This window comes from Papilio polytes, unplaced genomic scaffold, assembly GCF_000836215.1.
Source record: "Papilio polytes unplaced genomic scaffold, Ppol_1.0 DF821956.1, whole genome shotgun sequence".
Taxonomy (NCBI): domain Eukaryota; kingdom Metazoa; phylum Arthropoda; class Insecta; order Lepidoptera; family Papilionidae; genus Papilio; species Papilio polytes.
Window position 1 is genome coordinate 2245587 of NW_013527248.1, and position 21628 is coordinate 2267214.

Consider the following 21628-nt stretch of genomic DNA (forward strand, 5'->3'; position numbering starts at 1 on the left):
CATTTGAACAACGCTTTATAAATACTTTTGTGTTTTTATTAAATTATTTTAGTAAGCTTTTCCACTATTTTTAAGAATATGTGATTACTATGAACTTTTGTGTCTGGTGTTTGTGAAATTTTAAAATTAGATTAATTACACTTAATTATTATATAAAAATAAAATAATCCATAATTTTAATCAAGAATTTCAAAAGTAGCATAGTTATTTTCAAATATATTGTCTTATAAGGCCTTTCCTCGCTAAAATTATATTCTACAAAGACTCGTATATGTTCCGAGATACGACAAATTCTTTTAAAAAATGATTCTCGTTAAATAACCTGTTTTAATCGATTTTTAAATTTCCAGTATTAATCATACTTTTTTATATTTTAAATTGTAATGGTAATTTAAATAAATTTTAATTAAAATCGTTTGTTTCTTATTTATATTCTTTTATATTTTAATATTCCATACATATTAACAATAACAGAGTTCTTAGTTTCTAGTACTGAATAGAACTGTATCTATTTAATAGAATATTTAGGGCCTGTCCCACTAAATTGTAAATTGTCTGATAACAATCCAACGTGTAAAATATCTGTGACGTCATTTAGCTATCTGAGCCTCTATCAGCCAGTGGTGGGACAAGCTCTCAATGAAATATTCCTAAAACTATATAATTTTCTAGTTTACATGTTTTCGTAATCGTTAAGCATTTTGGTCTCCGCCTTATGATGTTCGTCTAACACATGAGTTCTTTCCAGTCTACTTGCAGCTACCTTCTCAATCTCCTCATAAACTGTTGGATAACAAGCTATTGTACTATCAAAATCTTCCTTATTCAATTTAAACAGTTCACAATTGGTAACAGCTACTGCGGTTGCGGTGCGTAATTTGTGTTTCATTGTAAGAGCGATGTCGCCGAAAAAATCCCCATCTTCTAAATGACACACTTCTCTACCAGACTCAGAGTAGATCGCGACTGTACCTTTGTCGATAAAGAACATACAGTCACCTGGAAAAGTGAAATAACTCAATGTTAGGTGTTGCCAGCATCAACGTAATACCGTAAAATATAACACATCCGTAAGCGTAGAAAGCATTATTTCATCTTTAATTCGAAATACAGTAAATCCCTTTATAACGCGAATCTCTACATTATTTTTGTACCTACCATATAACGGAAAATATCGGAAATAACGCTAATACAACAATTATTAAAAGGTGAACCACCTATAACGTGATTTATGGCTTTGCCCTGTTGATAAACACGTTATAAGGTGGGAACCTAAAACTCTTATAACGTGGGCCAATCAACCGCGTTATAGAGAGGTTTACTGTAATGGCCATACAAGAACATAAGGTGTTGTTAGTTTTAAACACGACTGATCACTTGATATGTCATACTGTCAAACTTTCCCAAGAATGGAGTTAGTTTGCATTAAAGGACTTAAGTAACGAATCGACTCTAAGTATGTCAGTTGTGAATCTTTGATTAAAATTTTACCAATAGTATTTATCTTCATTATAACATCTCCGGCGATAAACAATACCATCTGCAGCCTCAGGCCAACTTCTAATAGCAGAGCTCGTGGTATGTGCTTCAAAAAGGCCACATCTCTCATCAACTGACGACCGCTATACATTATCAAATCTTCACGCAACTGTCCCGACACACAAGACATCATACGAGACTCCTATAAAATGACGTCATTGTCCTTATATCGTCGTAACGACTGCCTCCTACTATACTTCAGAGAAGAAAAGGTATATGTATAAAACCCCACACATTCAAATATTATTCGACTATGATGTTCGTAAGTTACGCGTTTCTTATCACGAATGGGTTGTTTTAGCTCCCGAAATTTCAGCACAAATAGTTCTGTCAGTCATTGGGCTCCAGTCTGTCCGTGAATATGGCGCATGCAACACAATCGTGGTAAGAATACCGTATATTACGAACATTATATTTGTAAAAACCACCATGACATCTATTACTGTAGGAGACCACAATCGACCCCCTTGTTCTTAAAATGATAGGGTGGGACAACAAAGAGAAAGGGTGGAGATGCAAGGAACGGGAAATATTCTCTTTGTATAGTAAAAATGTTCCTATGACGAATACTTACAACAAAGAAGTGCGATTGGAACCTTAATGAGTAGAACTTGATGATTTTCTTCTTAATATTAGAGGGATACTTCCTCTGGTTCATATACGTCTCGATCTGTTGCTGCATCATGAAGTATTTAGCCCGTGCTGACTCAGACCCGAAGAGTGCAATTATGTATTTGAAAGCGCAGTGTAAAACTATAATCTAGAATTGTTTAAACAAGTATATTGGTACTTGAAATCTACGTCTTAAATGTATAAGAAACACCATAAACTATACTAATATTATAAGCGGAAAGATTTGTATTTTTATGTATTGGAATAACTCAAAAACCGATGAACCGATTTTAAAAATTCTTTCATCATTAGAAAGCTATGTTATCGCAAAGTGACAGGCTATATTTTTTAATTTCACGTAGACGAAGTCGCGAACAACAGCTAGTTCTAAGTGAGATTCTGATAATTGTGGATAAACATAAGAACAAAATGATTTGCTTAAGAAAGGAGTGGATTCAGATATGACGGCTGATAGAGATGTATGGAAGAGCAGCACATACTGTGCCGACCCTCCATAAGGGATAAGGGCAAGTGGATGATGATGATGATGACAAGAACAAAATGATATTCAAGAATACTGCATTGTTACCTTAGCAATTACCCAGGCCACCATGAAAAAGTTTTCGAAACATCCATCCGTTTTTAAGAGGTTCAAATTAGCGTTGCCTCGTAACATGCCCACTGAACACACATACAAGCATGAAAGGTAAAAGAAAATAATTAAAAAAAATCAATGCAATATGAATCCTAAAGTGTTGTTAATCAAGGTACATATTTCATTATAATCCATACTCACCAGCTCTGTCAAAGGAATAAACGAATCTAGTTGTAGATGTTTGATTCCATAGTTTTCCTATCGTTAGCCAAGAACAATTCCTTGGATGTTCCGGCTGATAGCTTTGTTCTAGCATAAACTCCACCATAAATTGGAAATACACGTTCCAAGTTAAATATGATAGAATAAACAGACTCGATTCTACTAAAGTTCTTGATAGCATCTGAAAATAAATGCCTAATGAACTAACGAATGGTCTCGAATTGTCTGAAACAGTCCCTAACCGTCTTCAGTTCGCATACAACCTTAGTGAATTAAAAACTTTTTGATTAGATACGGTATTCTTTATTCTGTTTTGCACCTTTGATAAAAAATTGAGCAGATTGTATTTTGTACCTCAACAAAGGAAAATGTCAGTTTCTTAACTTTAAAAATCATAGCATATTCTCGGCAAGTTTTTATGTTCAAAATCAAAAGTTATGTCAAAATGGCTTTGCAATAAAGGAGCAAATGTGCATATAAAGTTGTAAATTTAACAAAAACTAACCTTTATTTTCAAAACTGTAACCAAATTCTTCACGTACATATAAAGAGTGAGCATTCTTAATATCTTGAGAGACCCCAACACATTGCGTGATTCGTAAAACAGATCCAAACACGACAATGATGACGTCACGTCAATAATGAGCCAAGTAGTAATGTACTTCTTAGCGATCTTCCTCAAATCTAAGACAACTCGTTGACAAGTATTACCCTCTATGTAGCCGGTGAAGAAATTGAAGAATATATTAAACATATAGAATAAATCTAAAGATTTGACAGCAATACTAAAGTAATCCTGGAAGAGAAACAGATTCTTGTGAGTAATGAAAAAAGAGTAACACGACTGCCACTGTGAACTCGAAAGGCAAATCGTTGCCATGTTACTTGTTAAATTCCCTTTAAGACGTCATGAAATCATCTCTGACAGTGGTAGAGCCCGCTTTAACATTTTCGCACGAATGGGTCGGCTGGCTCCCAGCAATACCACGGCGAAACATAAGGCAGGTGTAAAGTGCGAGCAATTACGTGTTTCGTCTAATGAGTGTGGTGCCGGAGGCCTAACTTTAGTCCCTATTCCTTCCTACGCTTTTTCTTTCATTGGAATAGAAAGAGAACGTGAATTTTACGGTGCAGACACATAAGAAGGGGAAATATTCTCTTTGTGCGTGTCCTCTATCGATTAAGGGTAGGCAACGCATCCGCTATTGCGCTTTGCCATTTTGGCGGATTCAGGTGGCCGCTTGCTCGTTTGCCGCCTTATGATATATAAAAAAATCTCATTCTTCTTCTGTTTCTTGTAGAAAAGGACGAAACTCAATTATAATGTAATATATGTGTAGATGATAGTATCAAATTACATCACAAGCATAATATTTCGCGCTAACACGGTTCATTGTGGTCGCAACATCCCGCACCTGTACTATTAAGCAAACGAGTTCGCTGCGCACATTGTAATTTAAGCTAAATATTCAAAACATAGGGGTTTTGTATGCTGCGGTACATCGTGACGAATAATTCTATTTGACGATTTATTTTGAAGCGCGTGTTACAAATTTAAATGTAAATTTTAATCTAGCTTGTATTATAAACTCATGTTTCATACAGTTGCATAGAAATCTACGCGTTTGGATGCAGATATTTTGTTTTACTAATATACTCGTAGTATTAGAAGACATTGACAAAACATTATTTTCCACTTGTTACAATTTTCTATAGGACTAATCACAATATCTTTGCTTTCCTTTAATAAGCTCTGACGGGATCAGAATACGAGTAAATTATTTTATCCACAATTTTTCAGTTGAAATATATTCGTCATGTTTGGAAAACAGTATCTTACCGCGACTCCTCCCGAATGGAATTAAAAAAAATTAAGTATCCTATGTGTTCTTCCAGACTATGCTCTACATCTATACCAATCATTGGAATCCGTTCAAACGTTTAGACTACAAACTTAAACATCCATCCAAAATTTCGTAATTATAATATTAGTAAGAAGATTCCTACGCATACTTACGTGTACGTCAGGCTTAGTTCTGCTGATCAATACAGCAACGCCGATGTTAGACAACAGCATGATAATAACAAACAGAGCTTCTAACCACAATCGCACTCTACTAAACGGATGGATTGAGAACGGATAATGCCTACACTGTCGCTGTCTTTCCATACATAAAGCTGCGTAAGACCTTGAAAAGACCAAAACATTGGATTTTACACTCTATAGGTGCAGTAGATGTGGTTTAAAATTGATTTCTCCAATCTTAGGGACTCGAGGTTACCCTAAGTTAGGATGACTATGCCTTAACAGTGACGGCGTCAGGGTAGACCGTGATTGACTGTCTGCCCAGGGCGTTTGACAGAAAGGGGTGCCAAAATCTGCACATTATACTATGTCAAATTTCGCCCTGGCTACTCGTAGCCCTAAATCTGATACTAGACCTTAGTCAACCATGGTCACCAAGTAGTGGACTTCACAGTGAAGAAAAATGTTATACAATTTACCTGAACATATTTTTGGCTCTGACGTCACCCGCGTGCACCGATATAAGTTTAAGGATGAATTTCCTAAAACGACTGCATTGTATTTCATAAGTGGATATCTTGTCAAGTGGCAAGAAACACTTATGTCCTTCGAAGTAACCGTGAGAAGCATCCGTTTTCACTTCTCCCTCCTTCGCCTCGTAAACCTTAGAATATCTTGAAATGAACATCATTTATTAATTTTACAGAATAATTGAGAATATTGTTTGTTCTTATAGTATTTTCTTTTTAACTGTCATAATTATATTTCTTTATTTTCAGAACGATTGTCGTAATAAGGAGGTTATATAAAAAAGATGATGCAGGCGTCGCCAGCCGATGATCTAAGTAGATTCCTAGGTCCTTAGCTCCTCTAGGAGTAGCTACCATCATCAATGGTGGTATCTTAATCAAAGTCGTTTTAATGTCTACTTAATTATTCGATTTTCTTGAGAGATCGCTAGCTGTTCCTCCCACACCTACCTATTTTACTTCTCACTAATATTATAAATGCGAAAGTTTAGATGGATGGATGGATGTTTGTTAGAGTCTGTAGCCTAAACGGCTGAATGGATCTCGATGAAATTTGGTACAGATGTAGAGGATAGTCTGAAAGAACACATAGGCAACTCACTTTTGTTTTTTTTTAATACCACGCGGACGAAGTCGCAGGCAAAAGCTAGTATGAAATAAAAGTATTGTTTCTTTATTACTTTTGAATAAACTAGAGTGTAACAGGGACCCAAAATAGGCCTTGTTCTTCGATAACAAAAGACTATTATCATCATCTCGATCCAGTCCTGTGACTGACTCTCTTAGATATTTACACTTTACGTACTCAGCGAAATCTGGTAAGGTAAACGGACTTTAAATGAACAAAGTAAATTTTTATCTGACACTTTTATTGATTTAACAATCTCCATGATATTATATTCTGTTTCCCTAATTTCCAAAAATCAGCGCAGGATTTTGAACAAAAATTTGCATTTAAAATAACATCTTCACTGCTATCTATGAGTATTATTTTCCTGGAAATAAAAAAAACATTAGAAAACGACTAATACAATGTAGAAATACTTGATAGTAAAGTAATACTTACTCTATGCAAAATTCGTAGATCAGATAATCAAAAATTGGTTTCTTACAGTATGCGTTATCACATTTCGAAATAGGTCCATTGGACAATTCAATTTTAATAAAATATGGAAGAAATGTATAGAACATTTCGATTATATCTTTCGGTACGTAATAATTTCTTCTTTCACTTTTCTTGTATGAATATTGACAAATTCCTGGCTCCTGGTATTTATTAAAATCATAACAAGTTTCAACATTATTATCGATTGCCAATGTATCAAAAGTTTTTTCAAGATTAGCTAATGCATTGCTTTTACTGTCTAAATAATAATTATTTCTATCGGAATATATATTAAAATTAGTTGTATATTGTTTGACGGTTGTTAAAATCATTTGATAGGCGATTCTTTTTGTAAGTTCGAAGAGGCTTGGCGGGGAGTAACGTCCAGTTTCGACAATATTCTTATGTTGGGGTGGACAGTTGATGTCAATTTCATATTCTCTGCATTCCTGATGTATTGTTAAACGACATGTCATATTGTTTGATACTTGTCGATTCTCTGTAATATTTAAAGATCTGAAATAACATTATTTATGTGATGAATAAGTTCTTAAAACACAAATTTACGCCAAGTTGTATGGATAGTGGAGAGCAATATAAGAGGCACGCCTTTGACTAAACTATAGCGCAATTTACTCTCGCTTTGATTCCTCTGAGCTTATATGTATGTGCGCACACTACTCGATTTTTAGTTGTGCAACTAAACAGTTGAATTGACTGCAAAACAATCGACAATCTCACAACGGTTGTAAGGTTGCAAGTTTAGTCAAACGTGTGCGTCCGTTCTAAGTCTAAGTAAAAGACAGATTGCGTGAAATTTGACTTGATCAAGTAGGGTGAACGACTTAGATAACGGAAGTTCATCGATCTGGTGGACGAATACTTGACCCTACGTGAGCGATAAACACAAGGTCGTTTGTTTTAACTTATCCTAACTTACACTTACCCTATGTTAAGACTTCTAGTTTGTTGTTCTCGAAACATGTGATACCAAAGCGAATAAGGTATAGTCTTCAAGCCGGGATTTCGCCAGAATCTAAACTCGCAGTGGAAATAATTGTAGATCGGTCTTTGTGGCAACCATTGCAACTTGTTATCTGGTGAAAACGACATTTAATTATTATATAGAGCCAGTTATTTATTTTCATTAACTGCATACGCTATTATATAAAAGTTAAATGTGTGCGATTGTCGATTGGACTATTTAGTTGCACAACTAAAATTGAATAGAGTGCGTACCTCCATATAAGCTCATAGAAATCAAAGCGCGACTAAACAGTTGTGCGATAGTTTAGTCAAAGGTGTACGCGCGCTCTTAAAGTCATAAAATTCTAACGCACTATACATTGATGCTTTTTCCGGTATTACATGATGATTTCGAAAGATGAGTAAATCACGAAAGCTCAAAGCAGGGCAAACAAGTCTAATGAGGAAACATAAAAATTGATATATCGCATAGCAATGCTACAGACATCTCTAAAAACTGGGTCTTCAATTTTACGAGCGGAACACACTACGAATGTAAAGCTCCACTGTTGTGTTACCAATTATAGGATAATAAAACTACTTTTCCTAGATTCATTTGTATTTTGTTTTTAATTTATCTCGAAATTATATTTCAGGCCATTAATAATGATAACGTGATATCGCAGTTAAGTGAACTTAATAAAACAAAAATAGGACACTAGCTAATTATAGCCAATAACAAAAACATACTAATTATAAAGGGGAAATATTTGTATGTATTGAAATAACTCAAAAACTACTGGAGCGATTTTCAAAATTCTTTCACCGTTTCAATATTAATCCTTATCCTAATAAATGCGTTTGTTGTCAGGAGAATTTAATGTAGATTAAATTTGTCCTTTACAGTATTTAAATTGGACTAATAGTTTAGAAGATATTGCCAACACAAACAATAAAAGATAACCGAAAAATCACAAAGTACCGGGCTTAGAAAGTTGGAATGTTGCATTGTTAGATTTCTGTTATTACGTAGTAACTACTTAGTTAATACTTTCGGTAATAGGTTGAAAATAGGGGCGAAAGTAAGTTTTGAACTTTCAATTTCACGCGGACGAAGTCGCGGGCAACATATTCACTGTTGAACAATCGAAATGTAAAAGTTTAACTATAATGTTAAATGTGTTTTTTCTTGCTTTTACTAAACACGAATAAATTATTTCATAGATTACCACAAACCGAAAGATAGCGCAGTGATCTCAGTTCTGACATTCTCAATGGCAGTTCCCGAAGCTCGTTTTCGTCCAATATTAGGAACTTGAGTTCCCTAAGTTCCCCGATCTCGTCTGGAACACCCCGCAATCGGTTCCCGCTCACATCCAGGCACTTGAGTCGCTGCAACTGGGAGATCTCTCGAGGCAGTTCCGTAATATCGTTCCCGGTTAAATACAAACTTTCCAGGTTCCGTAGTTTACCAATATCGTTCGGGACACGCGATATTAGATTCTCTTTTAAATAAATATCTGTTACATCGTCTTCCTCGCCTCGTAAGTGCTCTATTGGAAATTTTGTAAATCCCCTATAATTCCAATGGAGTACCGTACTAGATTTTACGCAATCCATTTTTAATGATGCAATCTGATTTCGCTCTCGGAGAAAATGGGATAACACTCGAGCGGGCAAATATTTCTATGTCATTTTATGTTTTCTATTTAATTTGAAAACCATATCAATGTTTTTAAATAAATCATTTATTAGCACTCTTATCCACACTATTTTTTCTTTTGAACATTTCACTGAAGATTAAACACAATTAAATCCACAAAAAAATAATCAAAGATACGAGCTTTTCATATTCCCGTCTGTTGTAAACTGAATCTCTATAACACGTACGGGCGTACGATTATTTTTAAACAGGAACAAGGTCTTTCATTTGCCCAACATTTATAATTAGACTGTGGAGAGACGAGAGGTTTTCAATTTAATAAAAAAATATTTTTTTTACTTTATAAAACATCGTGTCGTCTTTGTCTTTTCAAAGAGATAGAGCAGGATAAGGTAACATCAACAATTTATAAAACAAAAGATGAACGTATCATGTAGGTCTACACTTTAGAGATAATGCATTTATCTGGCGCTCGCCGAAACGGTTTATTGTTTGTATAAAATATTTAACGCAAAAATATCGGGAGCCAATATCTGGAGTGATGCACCGCTCACTGGCAGCCATCCAAATAACTCGAGGGCATTTCAACTAGACGGATAAACAATGAGAATGTACGTCAACTGGTTGTAAAAAGTGTTATTTAAGTGCCTTAGTACTGCGATGGCTCAGGGGTTTAAGCACTTGTCTTCTAATGCAGGTATTGGGTTCGAATCCCGCCATATAGCAATATGATTTTCGATTTTAATATTTGTAGATGACTACCCGGTGAGCAATAGTCCGTACTATGTGTGATCTATATTGAACAGTTCCACTATTCAATTGAAGCGTAAGTTAGAACTGAAGTAATAGCTTTTTCTAAATGGTTCCAAAAGGAAGTTAAACAACGGTTCCAGGTTAACATTTAATTATCTGAAAGAATTATAATTTTAAATTATCAATTTAATTTAGACATATTTAGTAAAATACAGTGAAAAAGAGATATCATCAGCATGAAAGAGCCAATATGTCAATTACAAGTAGAAAAAATTTAGGACAACATTAGTGAAGTACAATCCACTGATCTCTAAAATTGGATAGGCTATAGTACTTTGTGCCAATTTGATTTCCGTTGAGAGTTATGGTCATGAGAATTGGAACTAATATTAGATATTAAATTAACATCAATGTACGCTAGTAAGTGTGAACTAATCAATAGCTGTCACCTAGCAATTACCTATCCATTTATACAGATCAGTACCATCGCTGACACATGCAAAGATATAAACAGTTATTGCGTGAGTTAAATTAATTTGCGTTTATGACTGCATACTTCACTGATGCCGCCTCTAAATCACATTTAAATAGAAAAAAAAAACACACATACACACCACTAACAATAAATCAGACTTTAATTTATTATCATTAGGTATTATTTCCACTGCTATAACCCATGTAAAAAAATATTAAGAAAACTATAATTATACACAAAACAGCAGAAACAAATGTTTAGAATGTAAAAAAAAAGAACTTCTCAAAGATAACCTTAATAAATAGTTACACTTAATAGTTAGACTAGGGTATAGCACTAAAATTTGAAATAACGCATTAGAAAAGATATCGATACAATTTGTACGTAATTCTGCACCCCTATTGAGGAAAATTACACACAAATATCATACAAATTTTATAGATTTCGTTACACTTTCTGGCAAATTTTCGTGTTAGTCCACGGAGTGCATAATACCTCAATAAACCACTATTTCCTTTATTCCTACACTAACTAAGATTGTTTAAATTGATAATATTGTTATAGTCAAAACAGAATATACTTTCATCAATAAAGTAATAAATAACTACCATAAACAGGTAACAAAACTTAACGTTTAAGTGTTTCTAGCAATATAGTTTCAACACGAATATCTATTTTTATAAAATAAGTAATAAATTATTTAAATGTGAAAAAACATTCAAACTTAGTCAAACATTTCTTAGACATATTTTATGATCGTTAGATGAATATGTTCTCAACATGTTCTGTTAAAAGGAAGTCGATAAAACATTAACTGGTTACATATTTTGTCTATTTATAATTATGAAGAAACATGATTTTATGTACCTATACGGTTATAGCAAAAGTGACTAGGTTAATTCAAGTTCTGACTAGACATAAAATACTGTTTTAAAGTATATTAAAGAATTTTAAGTCATCCTATATTAGCATTTTAAATTTAAAAGCAGAAACATTAAAATTTTAATATTATTGAATACTCATTAAAAATTATCCTAAACGTGTTACCGGAATATTAAACGATTTTCAACAAACGTCATTTTTACTTAGACTTTAAAACTTGAATACATAATATGAGAAAGACATTTCTTTGTATAGTATTAATATTTCCTTAATAAAATATTAGAAATATGTGAAATATCTACTTTTTAAAATTCTCTACGAAGTATAATATCACAAACTTTTATAATTTCATTGCATTTCGTTGAAGTGTATTACCGTCACATCCAATTTTATTGCTATCTCTGTTTATCTCAATGAGAACGAGAATGATAGCAATATTGTAGAACAGAGGTTCTATTACGAATAATTGTGACAGTTGCAAGAACGTACAAGGACAAAATTTGTATGAGATTTTGTCCTACACTTTACTCCTCCTAATGCAGAAACCTAACACAAATTTCATCAATAACGTTACGAAAACATTGTCATAAATATTCATGATAAACCCTCAGGTGTTACAGCAAATGTATACCGTATTTTATCATCATAAAGCATATTTATCAATGTCAATGAGTACTGTGTGAAGACTTAATATCTACGTAAGATGCGAACTCGACGTCTCTTCTTGGTTCCTTCATCATCACTATCAAAAGATGCTTGTCGACTGTTCAGCATCAGTGCTTGGATCTCAGGGTTGAGAGGTAATACGGGGAAGGATGATCGTCGCGCCATCGGAGCTGGTCTGCCTCCTGCAAATCAGATACAATGGTTACAGATATAGGCTGAATAAAAATTAAAATAATTTTAAAATCTAGCGCTCTAAACTTATTAGTTAAGATTCCTGGGTGATTTGTCTCAAGTAAAATAATACTAGGTGTTAATTTCGACCAGAATTCAAATTTTGATATTCGGTTTTGTTTTAAGTGAGTACACACTAAGCAAATGCAATACAAAACGAATTGGTACGAGGAAGCATCGAAGGTGCCAACTGATTGAGTTCTGAGCTTAGACATTAAAAAGCAAATGTCTTAAATAATTGAGAAGAAGAAGGGATGTACGATCATATTTTTCAGCCTAACAGGTTACATACAGAACACAAAATAGAAGAATAAATAGCAGTTAGTTTGAAAGCCTCTTCATTTTTTTATAACAAGGTGACAAACGAGCAAGTGGCCACCGGAATCCACCGAAACAGAAAGCGACCGCTGCCCATAGACATCCACAATTGCAGATGCGTTGCCTACCCTTAATTGACAGACAGAGAAGGAGAGGCACATAAAGACTTCCTCTTCAAAAATCTCTTGAATTGGATATCTGGTAATGTATCGATGTTCAAAACAATTGCATTATATTTTCATTCTAAACAACTATGTCTAGCTAAAATATTTTTAAAAGCTGACGCGTGAATATCATAATAAATGTTGCATCATTTTTTGACTAATGTGCTTATCCCTTGAAGCTATACAATAACATGAAGCCTGGTTACTTTATTATATAAGTGTGATAGACAAACAAAATTAAATTTGGAGCTTAGTCTAGCTTTAGGTATGGTATTCAAACCTCCTGCAAAACCAAATTTTAGTACCTGTTTGTAGTTTTTAAATTTTCCTTTCGTCATTTACTATTACATAATTACGAAATTACTTACATATTTGGTACAAATTTTACTATAATCGATCAAAATTACTAGAACTTGTATCTTTGTTCATCAGCTGCTTAATTAGGTAAAGGGAATACAAGCAAATTAATATTGCAGAATACTAAGCCAATTAAAACGCATCTAAATATTCACACAAACGTTGAATCTATAAGTGGTATAAATCTATGTAACTAGTTGAGTACGTAATTGCATGGATGCATTAGATGCTTGTGATTAGCAGCTCGGAATCACTAATGTTTAATGAGGTGTAAAATCTGTTGATAATACAGTTATCGATGGCCAGAATATTAATTAATATGCAGTGTTTGAGGGATAGTATCGGAAATGAAGGGACCCATAGAACTAAAAAATCAACAAATACTAAGTTCATTGACAATGGATCCGATAGGTTTGGTTAAACGAATATCCGATAAAATAAAAAATCTAGAATAGTGAGATAAGGATGATGTTGTGGAGATCAATATTGAGAAGACCAAGCCCAAACTTTTAGCAATATTCAAATAAGTACATTTAGATTATAGACAAAAATGTTTCAAGTAAAGAAATGTTTCAATATAAGTCTATCAGGATTAACACGAATTAAAAATCTCAAACTGTACAATCAAAATAGGAAAAAGTCGGCTTGACCGAAGAATCGATCGATAACAGGTACTAAAATTGTCGAGTAAAAAGATATAACTAACTACCTTATAATAATTTTTATTTTAATTTCATTCAAGGGAAGGATTTAATTTGCTCCATCTAAATAAAACTAAATCTAAGAAAATATAAAGGAAATGTGTTAGAAGATAAAATTACCTTAGTCTTTTTCATTCGTCAGGCAGTCCTTGATTAATAAAACAGATAATTTAAGATATGAGTTAAAATAAGAAAAGATAGTAAAGGTAAACATTTACATTCACAGAATTTTATGAAAAAAATTAACATCACAATTAAAGAATATGAAAGTTTAATTAAAAGTAAGATATAGCACAAGATTTATTCACATTTATAGTGCTGTCACAGTTAGAATGCAATTAGACAAAATTTAGATACGTACCAAATAATTTCGCAATGGATTGTCTTTTCATGGATTTCGCATCAGACACTGGCGTCTCAACCGACGCTGGCGCTGAGCATTCTCCTAGGCCTTTCTTATCACTTAGATAAGAGTTAATTGATTCACCCCTAAAGTAAGGCACACGACGACGAGCCTGAGATCCTATCTTACTTTCTTCTTTGTCATCCGAAACTACTGTTTCTGTGATCTGAAATAGTTGGAGACCAAACTTGCTCGATTCTCTTCTCAATGTCTTCTTGTTAGCGAACTCTGCCAAAGAATGTCTTCGTCCACCATCAGGATTTAGCTTCATTCTCGCTCTTTCTTCCTCTTTCGCTTTAACCACATCTAATACAGCGTTCAAAATTAATATAATAAGGAATGTAGTGATTCCTATAGCTGTGATTGTATTGTTCTCAGGTTCCATATTTTCTTTGTTAGTTTTCTTTCGTTCAACTAACGGTTTTTCAGTAAACACTTGTAACGCACTACACGCATCTTTAATAAACAATGGAATGCTCTTTGTCTTCACAACAGGTCTTGCTTCTGATTTGTTCTTTATTATTTCTGGTGCAAATTTAATCGTTTTCCCGACATCCACCGCGTCCTCGTGCCCGTTGTGTGTCACGTACCACATGTTAACGCAGTAAAAACAGTAAAATAATAATGAGAATATGAAAAACAATAACTTACGTTCGTTCATGTTTACATCGCAAAAGCGCGGATTTGTTTTGACAGTGCGGCGGGCGGGTGCTTTCCTGAATACGTCAATCGTATCGTTTAGTATTGGAAGAATTGGTAACGTATTTTAGCACTGGTTTTATATTTTTCGTTGTACTGATTTATTTATCGTGATTCCGAGTGCGCAGAGTTTGTGCTACGTCAGGCCTTAATTTGCGGATGGCGGCCACTATCCTGTGCGCATGTGCGGCTTTCGGCCGGGTCGGGTCGTGTTCGTGGTAGTAGCTTCTGTCAGTATACGTCTGCACACAGCGGTGATCAACAGTTTAGGAAAACTTGATATTGTACAGAAACTGCATTTGTTTATAAACAGAATAACTAATATCCTCTTCATGTACTTTATTGCTCTTGTAGAGTCTAGTTAGACGAACAGTATAGAAAATTATTCATTCGATTCAAATCATCAAAATTGTAATTGATTTTTATTACACTTAACTTACCCTTCTTATTACATTCTATGTTACTAATAGAAATTCTTCCTTATACTTAATTTTATGTTCAATACTTTTTGAATACACATGTTTGTCACCTATTGTTAATTGGATGCTATTTTTTGACACTCTATTACTATTAAACCTGTAGAATATTCAGGTTGTCACTTCACTTAGAAATTAACAGACTTATCTACAACAAAAACTACATGACTCCGGAAACTATCTCTTTTCACTCACACAGAATTTTTTAAAAATTAAATTTCGTATTTAACTCACCATTATTAACGTTATGTTAAAAAGATGTCACAGAAATGACTGCATTAGAATCTCACGTCATATAATTTCTTATCAAGAGTTGCTGTCACTGTATATTGTTCGTCAAGATTACTTTTATTTAGATACCCTCGTTTGACGTGACAAGTTAAGGGCAATTCACACTAAACGGATACATAAAAACAGCTTGTCGTTTCCAAAGATATTTACGAAATGTATAGACTAGACAGGGAACAACATTTTTTTACCGGTAACTTTATTTGATCTCTCAATGTCAAATTGGATACGCCGAGACACTTTTCAGTGTTCGAATTATTTGTTCGTATGTGATTTTGACTACCGAAAACAGATTATGTGAAACATGTTTCAAGTGAAGTGTAAACTATGCTTCCTCTATAGATTGTTTGAATATCTTTGGTCAGTTGAAAACTGTTGTCCCTTTTTTATTGTGATACACGTAATCTGCATCCGCTGTTGCGTTGCTTCTAAATATCTATAAATATTGTCTTCCTGTATTCGTACATTGGTCGAAATTGATATTTGAAATTACTTTCTATTCTATTAATTACTAGCTGTTGCTCCGGACTTCGTCTGTGAGAAATTAAAAAATAATAAATCAGCCTATGTTACAGATAAAGTAGCTTTTCAATGGTAAAATAATTTTTGAAATCGGTTCAGTAGTTTTTGAGTTATTTTAATAAATACAAAAATATAAATCTTTCCTCTATATAATATTAAGTATAGATGACAGGTGGAGGTTAGGTAGGTATTTCTAAAGCACTTTTTAAAGCTACTTTACTGAGTAGAAATAGGCTTTCCATTGATTAAAGTTTCTTGGTCTAGCGCTAAACAAGGATTGTGGTTTTGTTCTCTTGGATTTACAATCATTAGGGGCAGTCTTTTGTTTTTAAATGGGGATAAAATCCGAAAAAAAGAACGAAGCGTTACGTTATCTATCATTAGATCATTCAATTACGAAAGAGTTATAAAAAAATAATCAGCCAGCGAAATATAGACGTTTTTGTATTCATGTCACAAAAAACTTACAAATATCCACATAAAGATTTATATCCGTAATCAATTTTTTGTCCCAGAGGCAATTCCATTCCTATCGCTCGCAAAGTCGGAAATAAGCGAAAAAAAGGGATCATCTCTAAATGTTTTGGGACGTAACGATGAAGATTTGCGAATTTACTTAGCTCGTAAGGATTCAGGATCAATTCTATTGTTTTCCCTTATTAGATAGATAAGTTTTAGACAAGTATAGATAAAACTGAAAATAGATTAATGCCACGTTATGTTTTGCAGCAGTTTTCTTATTAAATAGATACAATGTAAAATTAAGGCGCCTGTTAAATTTTAAATGCAATATTGTCTAATAGAGTATCTTGTTTTTTTTTTTGTCAATGTTTTAAGAGTTAACTTGTATTTGTTCGCGAAAAGGTTAATGAAAATTTTGTTGTTTTTGTTATGAAAAATAACGATTTAATTTATTGTATAAAAATTAAAATCAATAGGTTACTTGCACCCATCCAATGTTTAAACTATTCTTGATATTGTTACTTGAATATTAACTTTTGGAATATTGATTTTGTATATTTATTAAGCTTGTTTAAGTGCACGCTTGAGTGACGTGTGAAGGGCTATTGATTGAATGTGTCATGATAAGAGATAGGTTAAATGGAAAACAAACATTGGATTAGACCTTATCAACACTAAGCCCAGAAGTGCAATGTCAAAGTGAAAATAATTAAATAAGTTATAGTCCAAGGCTTGATTAAAAACGATAACTTGGTTTTAATAGATTTAAATTGCACAATGCGCCTCTAGGGTCCTTAAGAAAATTATTATTTTTCCAGTGAATTATAAATACGTTCAGTAGAAGTATACATTGTTTTTATTTATGTTAAAGACTAATACTTGCGACTTCGTCCGTGTGGAATTAAAAAAGTAGTAAAATATATAGCCTATGTTACTCACTTGTAACATAGCTTTTTAATGGTGCAAGAATTTTTGAAATCGCCTTAGTAGTTTTTGAGTTACTTTCCTTGTATCCAAAATTACAAATCTTTTCTCTTTAAAATATAAGTATTAATAGATCTTAGTATATACTTGATAGTTATTATTATACTAATATACTTCAGTTCAGACTTTTTAGAAAATCGTGTTCTAATTTACACAATCAAATAAAACATTAAAACTAAAAAAAAATTTTTTTGATGTAATAAATGGAACTACATATGTGAAAAAATCCCACAGTCCATTATAGTCTGTTGCACAAAAAAAAAACAACTTCATCAATTTTCAAAATCTTGTTTCGTATTCTGTACTTGATTAAAATCGACTTTTTCAATGCGAACGCAACGCGACGCGATGCGATGACAAAAAATAACATTTCGATATTGCGCTGTAGTTGGAATTCCATTTCGCGCCTCACCACATCCAGTTGCATATTGAAATATGTACACGACGCGTACTTACACAGTACCATTCTATACGAAAATAATATGCAAAAATTTGTATTATGGGTCACTAGTGGCTTAATTTTTCCAACAATCTTGATACGATATATAACATTTCTTCAAACGTAAAAGGGCCAAAATTGTTAACATTACAGACGTCCTTGAATGTAATTAGGCTTTTGAAGACAAACTTTTGTTTTATCGATTCCTGCAAAAACAATTGCAAAGTTTTTTTAGTGCATGCATTAAATGAGAAAATAATTTTGAATCGAAATATTATATTTTAATATAGTAATTTATCTTCAATAAGCAGATGAGAAATCTTCAAAGTGCATAATTTGCTGGAGTTTTATTCAGTTCCCTTTCATATTTAATGAGATGGGTCTCGAAGATGTTGCCAGTTTCCTATTTGCTATTAGCCAATGGTTTCCGTAACCGAGATATTTCTCATTAGTTCTTTGAATGCATTAATAAATATTTGCAATAAATTGAACCTTAAATAAGCAATTTTTTTTATGCGATGTAAGTAAATTACTTTTCAGTGAAGAATTAGTAGTTTTTTTAGATATAGAAGTGAAATCTGCAACACAGTTTATTTTTTCATTTTGAATACCGCTTATTGCTTTTTTCTTATAAGGGGGCAAACGAGCGGCGGGAAAACAGAGGTGATCAACGACGCCCATGTACATCCGCAACACAAGAGGAACTACAGATGCGTTGCTTATTGTTGCTATTAAAATAGGACACACAGATTACTTCCCCTTATTTTTTTTTTGTGATTTCAAGCGGACGGAATGCGGGCGATATATTTTTATAACTGTAAATAAATACCTGGTTGTTATAATTTAATAAATCGATACGTCTCTAATGAGCCACAATTCCACGACTGGGAAAACGTAAATATGTACATAGACTTCAAAGGACTTTTACACACGAATACTTACCTAACGATGTTATATTTTGTGAGGTTTGTTATACTGTATACCTCATTAAAAGTTACTGAACCATACGTAAAGTAAAAACTTATTAAATGTATACTAATATTATAAAGAGGAAAGATTTGTATTTTTGTATGTATTGAAATTACTCAAAAACTACTCGGCCGATTTTAAAATTCTTTCACCGTTAGAAAGATAATTTTTCTGTGAGTAACATAGGCTATATTTTTTTAATTTTAAGCGGGCAAAGTCGCGAGAAACAGCTAGTTATAAATAAAGTAATAAATAATAATCTTCACAGCACTAATCAAAACTCTCATTAAGTCACTAATAGGCAAATACTCAAACGACTTTTAAATATTTAACAGGGTCTTATATGATAAGGTTATGATAAAACTCCAAATTCCTATAAAAATTAGAGATTTAAAGCGGCGCCAAACAAGCTAAATGTTCAAGATTCGTTTCAGTATTCGGTCATAAGTTAGTTTCCGGCACTAAAATTAAACAAACAAAGTTATCTACCTTTTATTAAAAAGAATTAAATGTATGAAAACAAGTTTATTCGGTAGTGAAAACTCACTGTTAGAAAGGTTTAAATCAGTACCTAATATCTTAATAGATAATTAAAAGTAGCATTTGAGCTTTATCGCAAATAACGAAATTGTAGAAAGGATTTCTATTTCATGCCGCACCGCCTCCGGCCTCGTTGCAGAATACAATAAATTGCAAGGGCTGAGAATGCAAAATAATTGTTATATATACGAGTATACCCTTGTTATACTAACTTAAGCCAGTTACAATGCTGTTAATAAATAAATAGTAATAGTTGAAGATATAGGGAGAAAATGTAATGTAACATTCATAGTTTTCGATCTTAATTATTTATTTGTATAGGAAAGTATTATTCATTTAAAATACAGCGTTATTCAAATTAAATTCACAATACTAAGAGCGTGTGCATGCCTGAAACTAAACTATGGCACAACTGTTTAGTCTCGTTTTGATTTACTTTACCTTATATGGAGGTGCTCACACTTTTCGATTTTAAGTTATGCAACTAAACAGTTGAATGGGTTGCAAAACAATCGCACAACTATTATGCGATAGTTTAGTCAAATTTGTGCGCCCGCTCTAACTACCTGTCAAGTGTTTTGATTTGTAAAATACTGAAAATAGTATCCGATTTGTATAGATTCTACAAAATACATGGAAAATTACTTAACGGTTCAATAGATATCCATTGTCTGAGATATAGTTGGACCCCGTGATACTCTTCGCTTTGTCACTCGCGAGGAACATGATTAGATCAGCTATCTCTTCTGGCTCGCCTATTCGCTTCAAAAGTGTGCCAGACTCGAAATCCTTCCAAGTAAAAGTCGTCTCCGGTATTCCAGAGTTTTTGAGGAAATTCGTCACAACTGGTCCTGGACTAACAGCATTTACTCTGACACCGTGTTCTCCAAGTTCCAAAGCAATTGATTGTGTTATAAAATTCAATGCCGCTTTAGATATACAATAAGGCATCAATAATGGCTTAGTTGGTGGTATTTGACCACCGATGCTGGAAATATTTACAATGTTACCTTTGCTCTCTATTAAATGGTCAACACAGAGTGAGGTTAGATGTAAAACAGCACGTACATTGGTTGCCATCACTTCGTCATAAGCGCTCAAGATGTTGCCCATACCAACACTCCCATATCGGACAAATCCAGCATTGTTGACTAGTACATCAATTCTACCAAACTCTTTCACGGTTTGTTCGACGATGTTCTTAACATCTGCCTCATTGGAAACATCAGCTTTGATGATAAGTCTCTTGGTAACACAAAGCGCAGCTACTTCATTTAATTTCGTCTCGTTCCTTCCAACTAGGACTACGTTAGCTTTCTCCTTAGAGAATAGGACGGCGGTTGATGCCCCGATGCCTGAACTAGCACCAGTAACAATTACCACTTTGTTTTCGAAACTCATTTTGAATACTTCTATCAGGACAGATACGCTTGAATGTTTGATGAAATATCGTCGGCATCCAATTCACGGGACAGTTATAAATGTTAGAAAGTTAATGATCAGGCTATTAAGATGTCGTTAAGTCAAACGTGTTTTTCACTTGAACATAATAATTACATCGTTATTTTGTCAACAATATTCATTGACTTTGGTAATATTAATCAACATACAAATATTTTAGTTTTTGTTTTTCAAATTATATTCAACTAGCTGTTCCCGTGCGGCTTCATCCGCATGAAATTATAAAAAAACTTTATTTTACTGTTTATATTTGTCAAATTCTCAATTACAAATATAAAAATGATATGACATGATGACAACCTTGCTTTCTTGATGTTGGCAGCAACTTATGGTCTCTTTCCCACATAAGGGTTTTTATCCAAAATATTTACCCCCTAAGTTTAATGGCGTTAAAATATATAGCCTAAAGCATGACGCAAGTGTAGGGCTTTTTATTAAAAAAAGAATTAATCAAAAATATGCTGTAGTTGCTGACATCATAGGCAACAAAGAAGTGTGTGTTTACGTTTTATTATAATAGTATAGATAAATACTGCACTTTGGATATTGTTCGTGATAACGAAGAGGAAAATACGGAATT

At 33.3% G+C, this 21628-nt stretch overlaps 4 protein-coding genes across 4 annotated transcripts; all 4 read right to left on the reverse strand.

Annotated features, from left to right (window-relative positions):
* Positions 1-414: 414 nt before the first annotated feature.
* LOC106107568 (potassium/sodium hyperpolarization-activated cyclic nucleotide-gated channel 2-like) lies at positions 415-5739 on the reverse strand. Its single transcript, XM_013288448.1, has 8 exons — positions 5474-5739; positions 4986-5157; positions 3474-3764; positions 2948-3149; positions 2741-2832; positions 2114-2299; positions 1492-1681; positions 415-999 (listed from the first exon to the last, which is right to left on the reverse strand). Exons 1-8 carry the CDS (start codon positions 5680-5682, stop codon positions 674-676), a joined length of 1668 nt encoding a protein of 555 aa, XP_013143902.1. The 5' UTR covers positions 5683-5739; the 3' UTR covers positions 415-673.
* A 592-nt stretch (positions 5740-6331) lies between these two features.
* On the reverse strand, positions 6332-9930 carry LOC106107690 (protein LAP2-like). Its single transcript, XM_013288667.1, has 4 exons — positions 8825-9930; positions 7576-7726; positions 6591-7145; positions 6332-6519 (listed from the first exon to the last, which is right to left on the reverse strand). The coding sequence occupies exons 1-4, from the start codon at positions 9213-9215 to the stop codon at positions 6393-6395; spliced, it is 1224 nt and encodes a 407-aa protein (XP_013144121.1). The 5' UTR covers positions 9216-9930; the 3' UTR covers positions 6332-6392.
* A 110-nt stretch (positions 9931-10040) lies between these two features.
* Positions 10041-14853, reverse strand: LOC106107691. Its single transcript, XM_013288668.1, has 2 exons — positions 14167-14853; positions 10041-12216 (listed from the first exon to the last, which is right to left on the reverse strand). Exons 1-2 carry the CDS (start codon positions 14801-14803, stop codon positions 12056-12058), a joined length of 798 nt encoding a protein of 265 aa, XP_013144122.1. The 5' UTR covers positions 14804-14853; the 3' UTR covers positions 10041-12055.
* Positions 14854-20232: 5379 nt separating this feature from the next.
* LOC106107529 (uncharacterized oxidoreductase TM_0325-like) lies at positions 20233-20988 on the reverse strand. The gene has a single exon (XM_013288405.1). It carries the CDS (start codon positions 20986-20988, stop codon positions 20233-20235), a length of 756 nt encoding a protein of 251 aa, XP_013143859.1.
* Positions 20989-21628: the final 640 nt, after the last annotated feature.

Bases quoted from the DNA above. Each gene is read 5' to 3' on its own strand.
- LOC106107568 (XM_013288448.1), bottom strand. From the start codon at position 5,682: ATGTTCATTTCAAGATATTCTAAGGTTTACGAGGCGAAGGAGGGAGAA. The intron at 3,150-3,473 runs GTTAGTTTTTGT...ATTTATTTTCAG, and splicing joins TTACAGTTTTGAAAATAAAG to ATGCTATCAAGAACTTTAGT. The intron at 1,000-1,491 runs GTAAAATTTTAA...TCACTTTTCCAG, and splicing joins AATGAAGATAAATACTATTG to GTGACTGTATGTTCTTTATC.
- LOC106107690 (XM_013288667.1), bottom strand. From the start codon at position 9,215: ATGGATTGCGTAAAATCTAGTACGGTACTCCATTGGAATTATAGGGGA. The intron at 7,727-8,824 runs GTAATCTATGAA...CGTTTTCACCAG, and splicing joins GCGCTATCTTTCGGTTTGTG to ATAACAAGTTGCAATGGTTG. The intron at 7,146-7,575 runs GTAAGTGTAAGT...ATGTTATTTCAG, and splicing joins ACTAGAAGTCTTAACATAGG to ATCTTTAAATATTACAGAGA.
- LOC106107691 (XM_013288668.1), bottom strand. From the start codon at position 14,803: ATGTGGTACGTGACACACAACGGGCACGAGGACGCGGTGGATGTCGGG. The intron at 12,217-14,166 runs GTACGTATCTAA...TCTGATTTGCAG, and splicing joins ATCCATTGCGAAATTATTTG to GAGGCAGACCAGCTCCGATG.
- LOC106107529 (XM_013288405.1), bottom strand. From the start codon at position 20,988: ATGAGTTTCGAAAACAAAGTGGTAATTGTTACTGGTGCTAGTTCAGGC.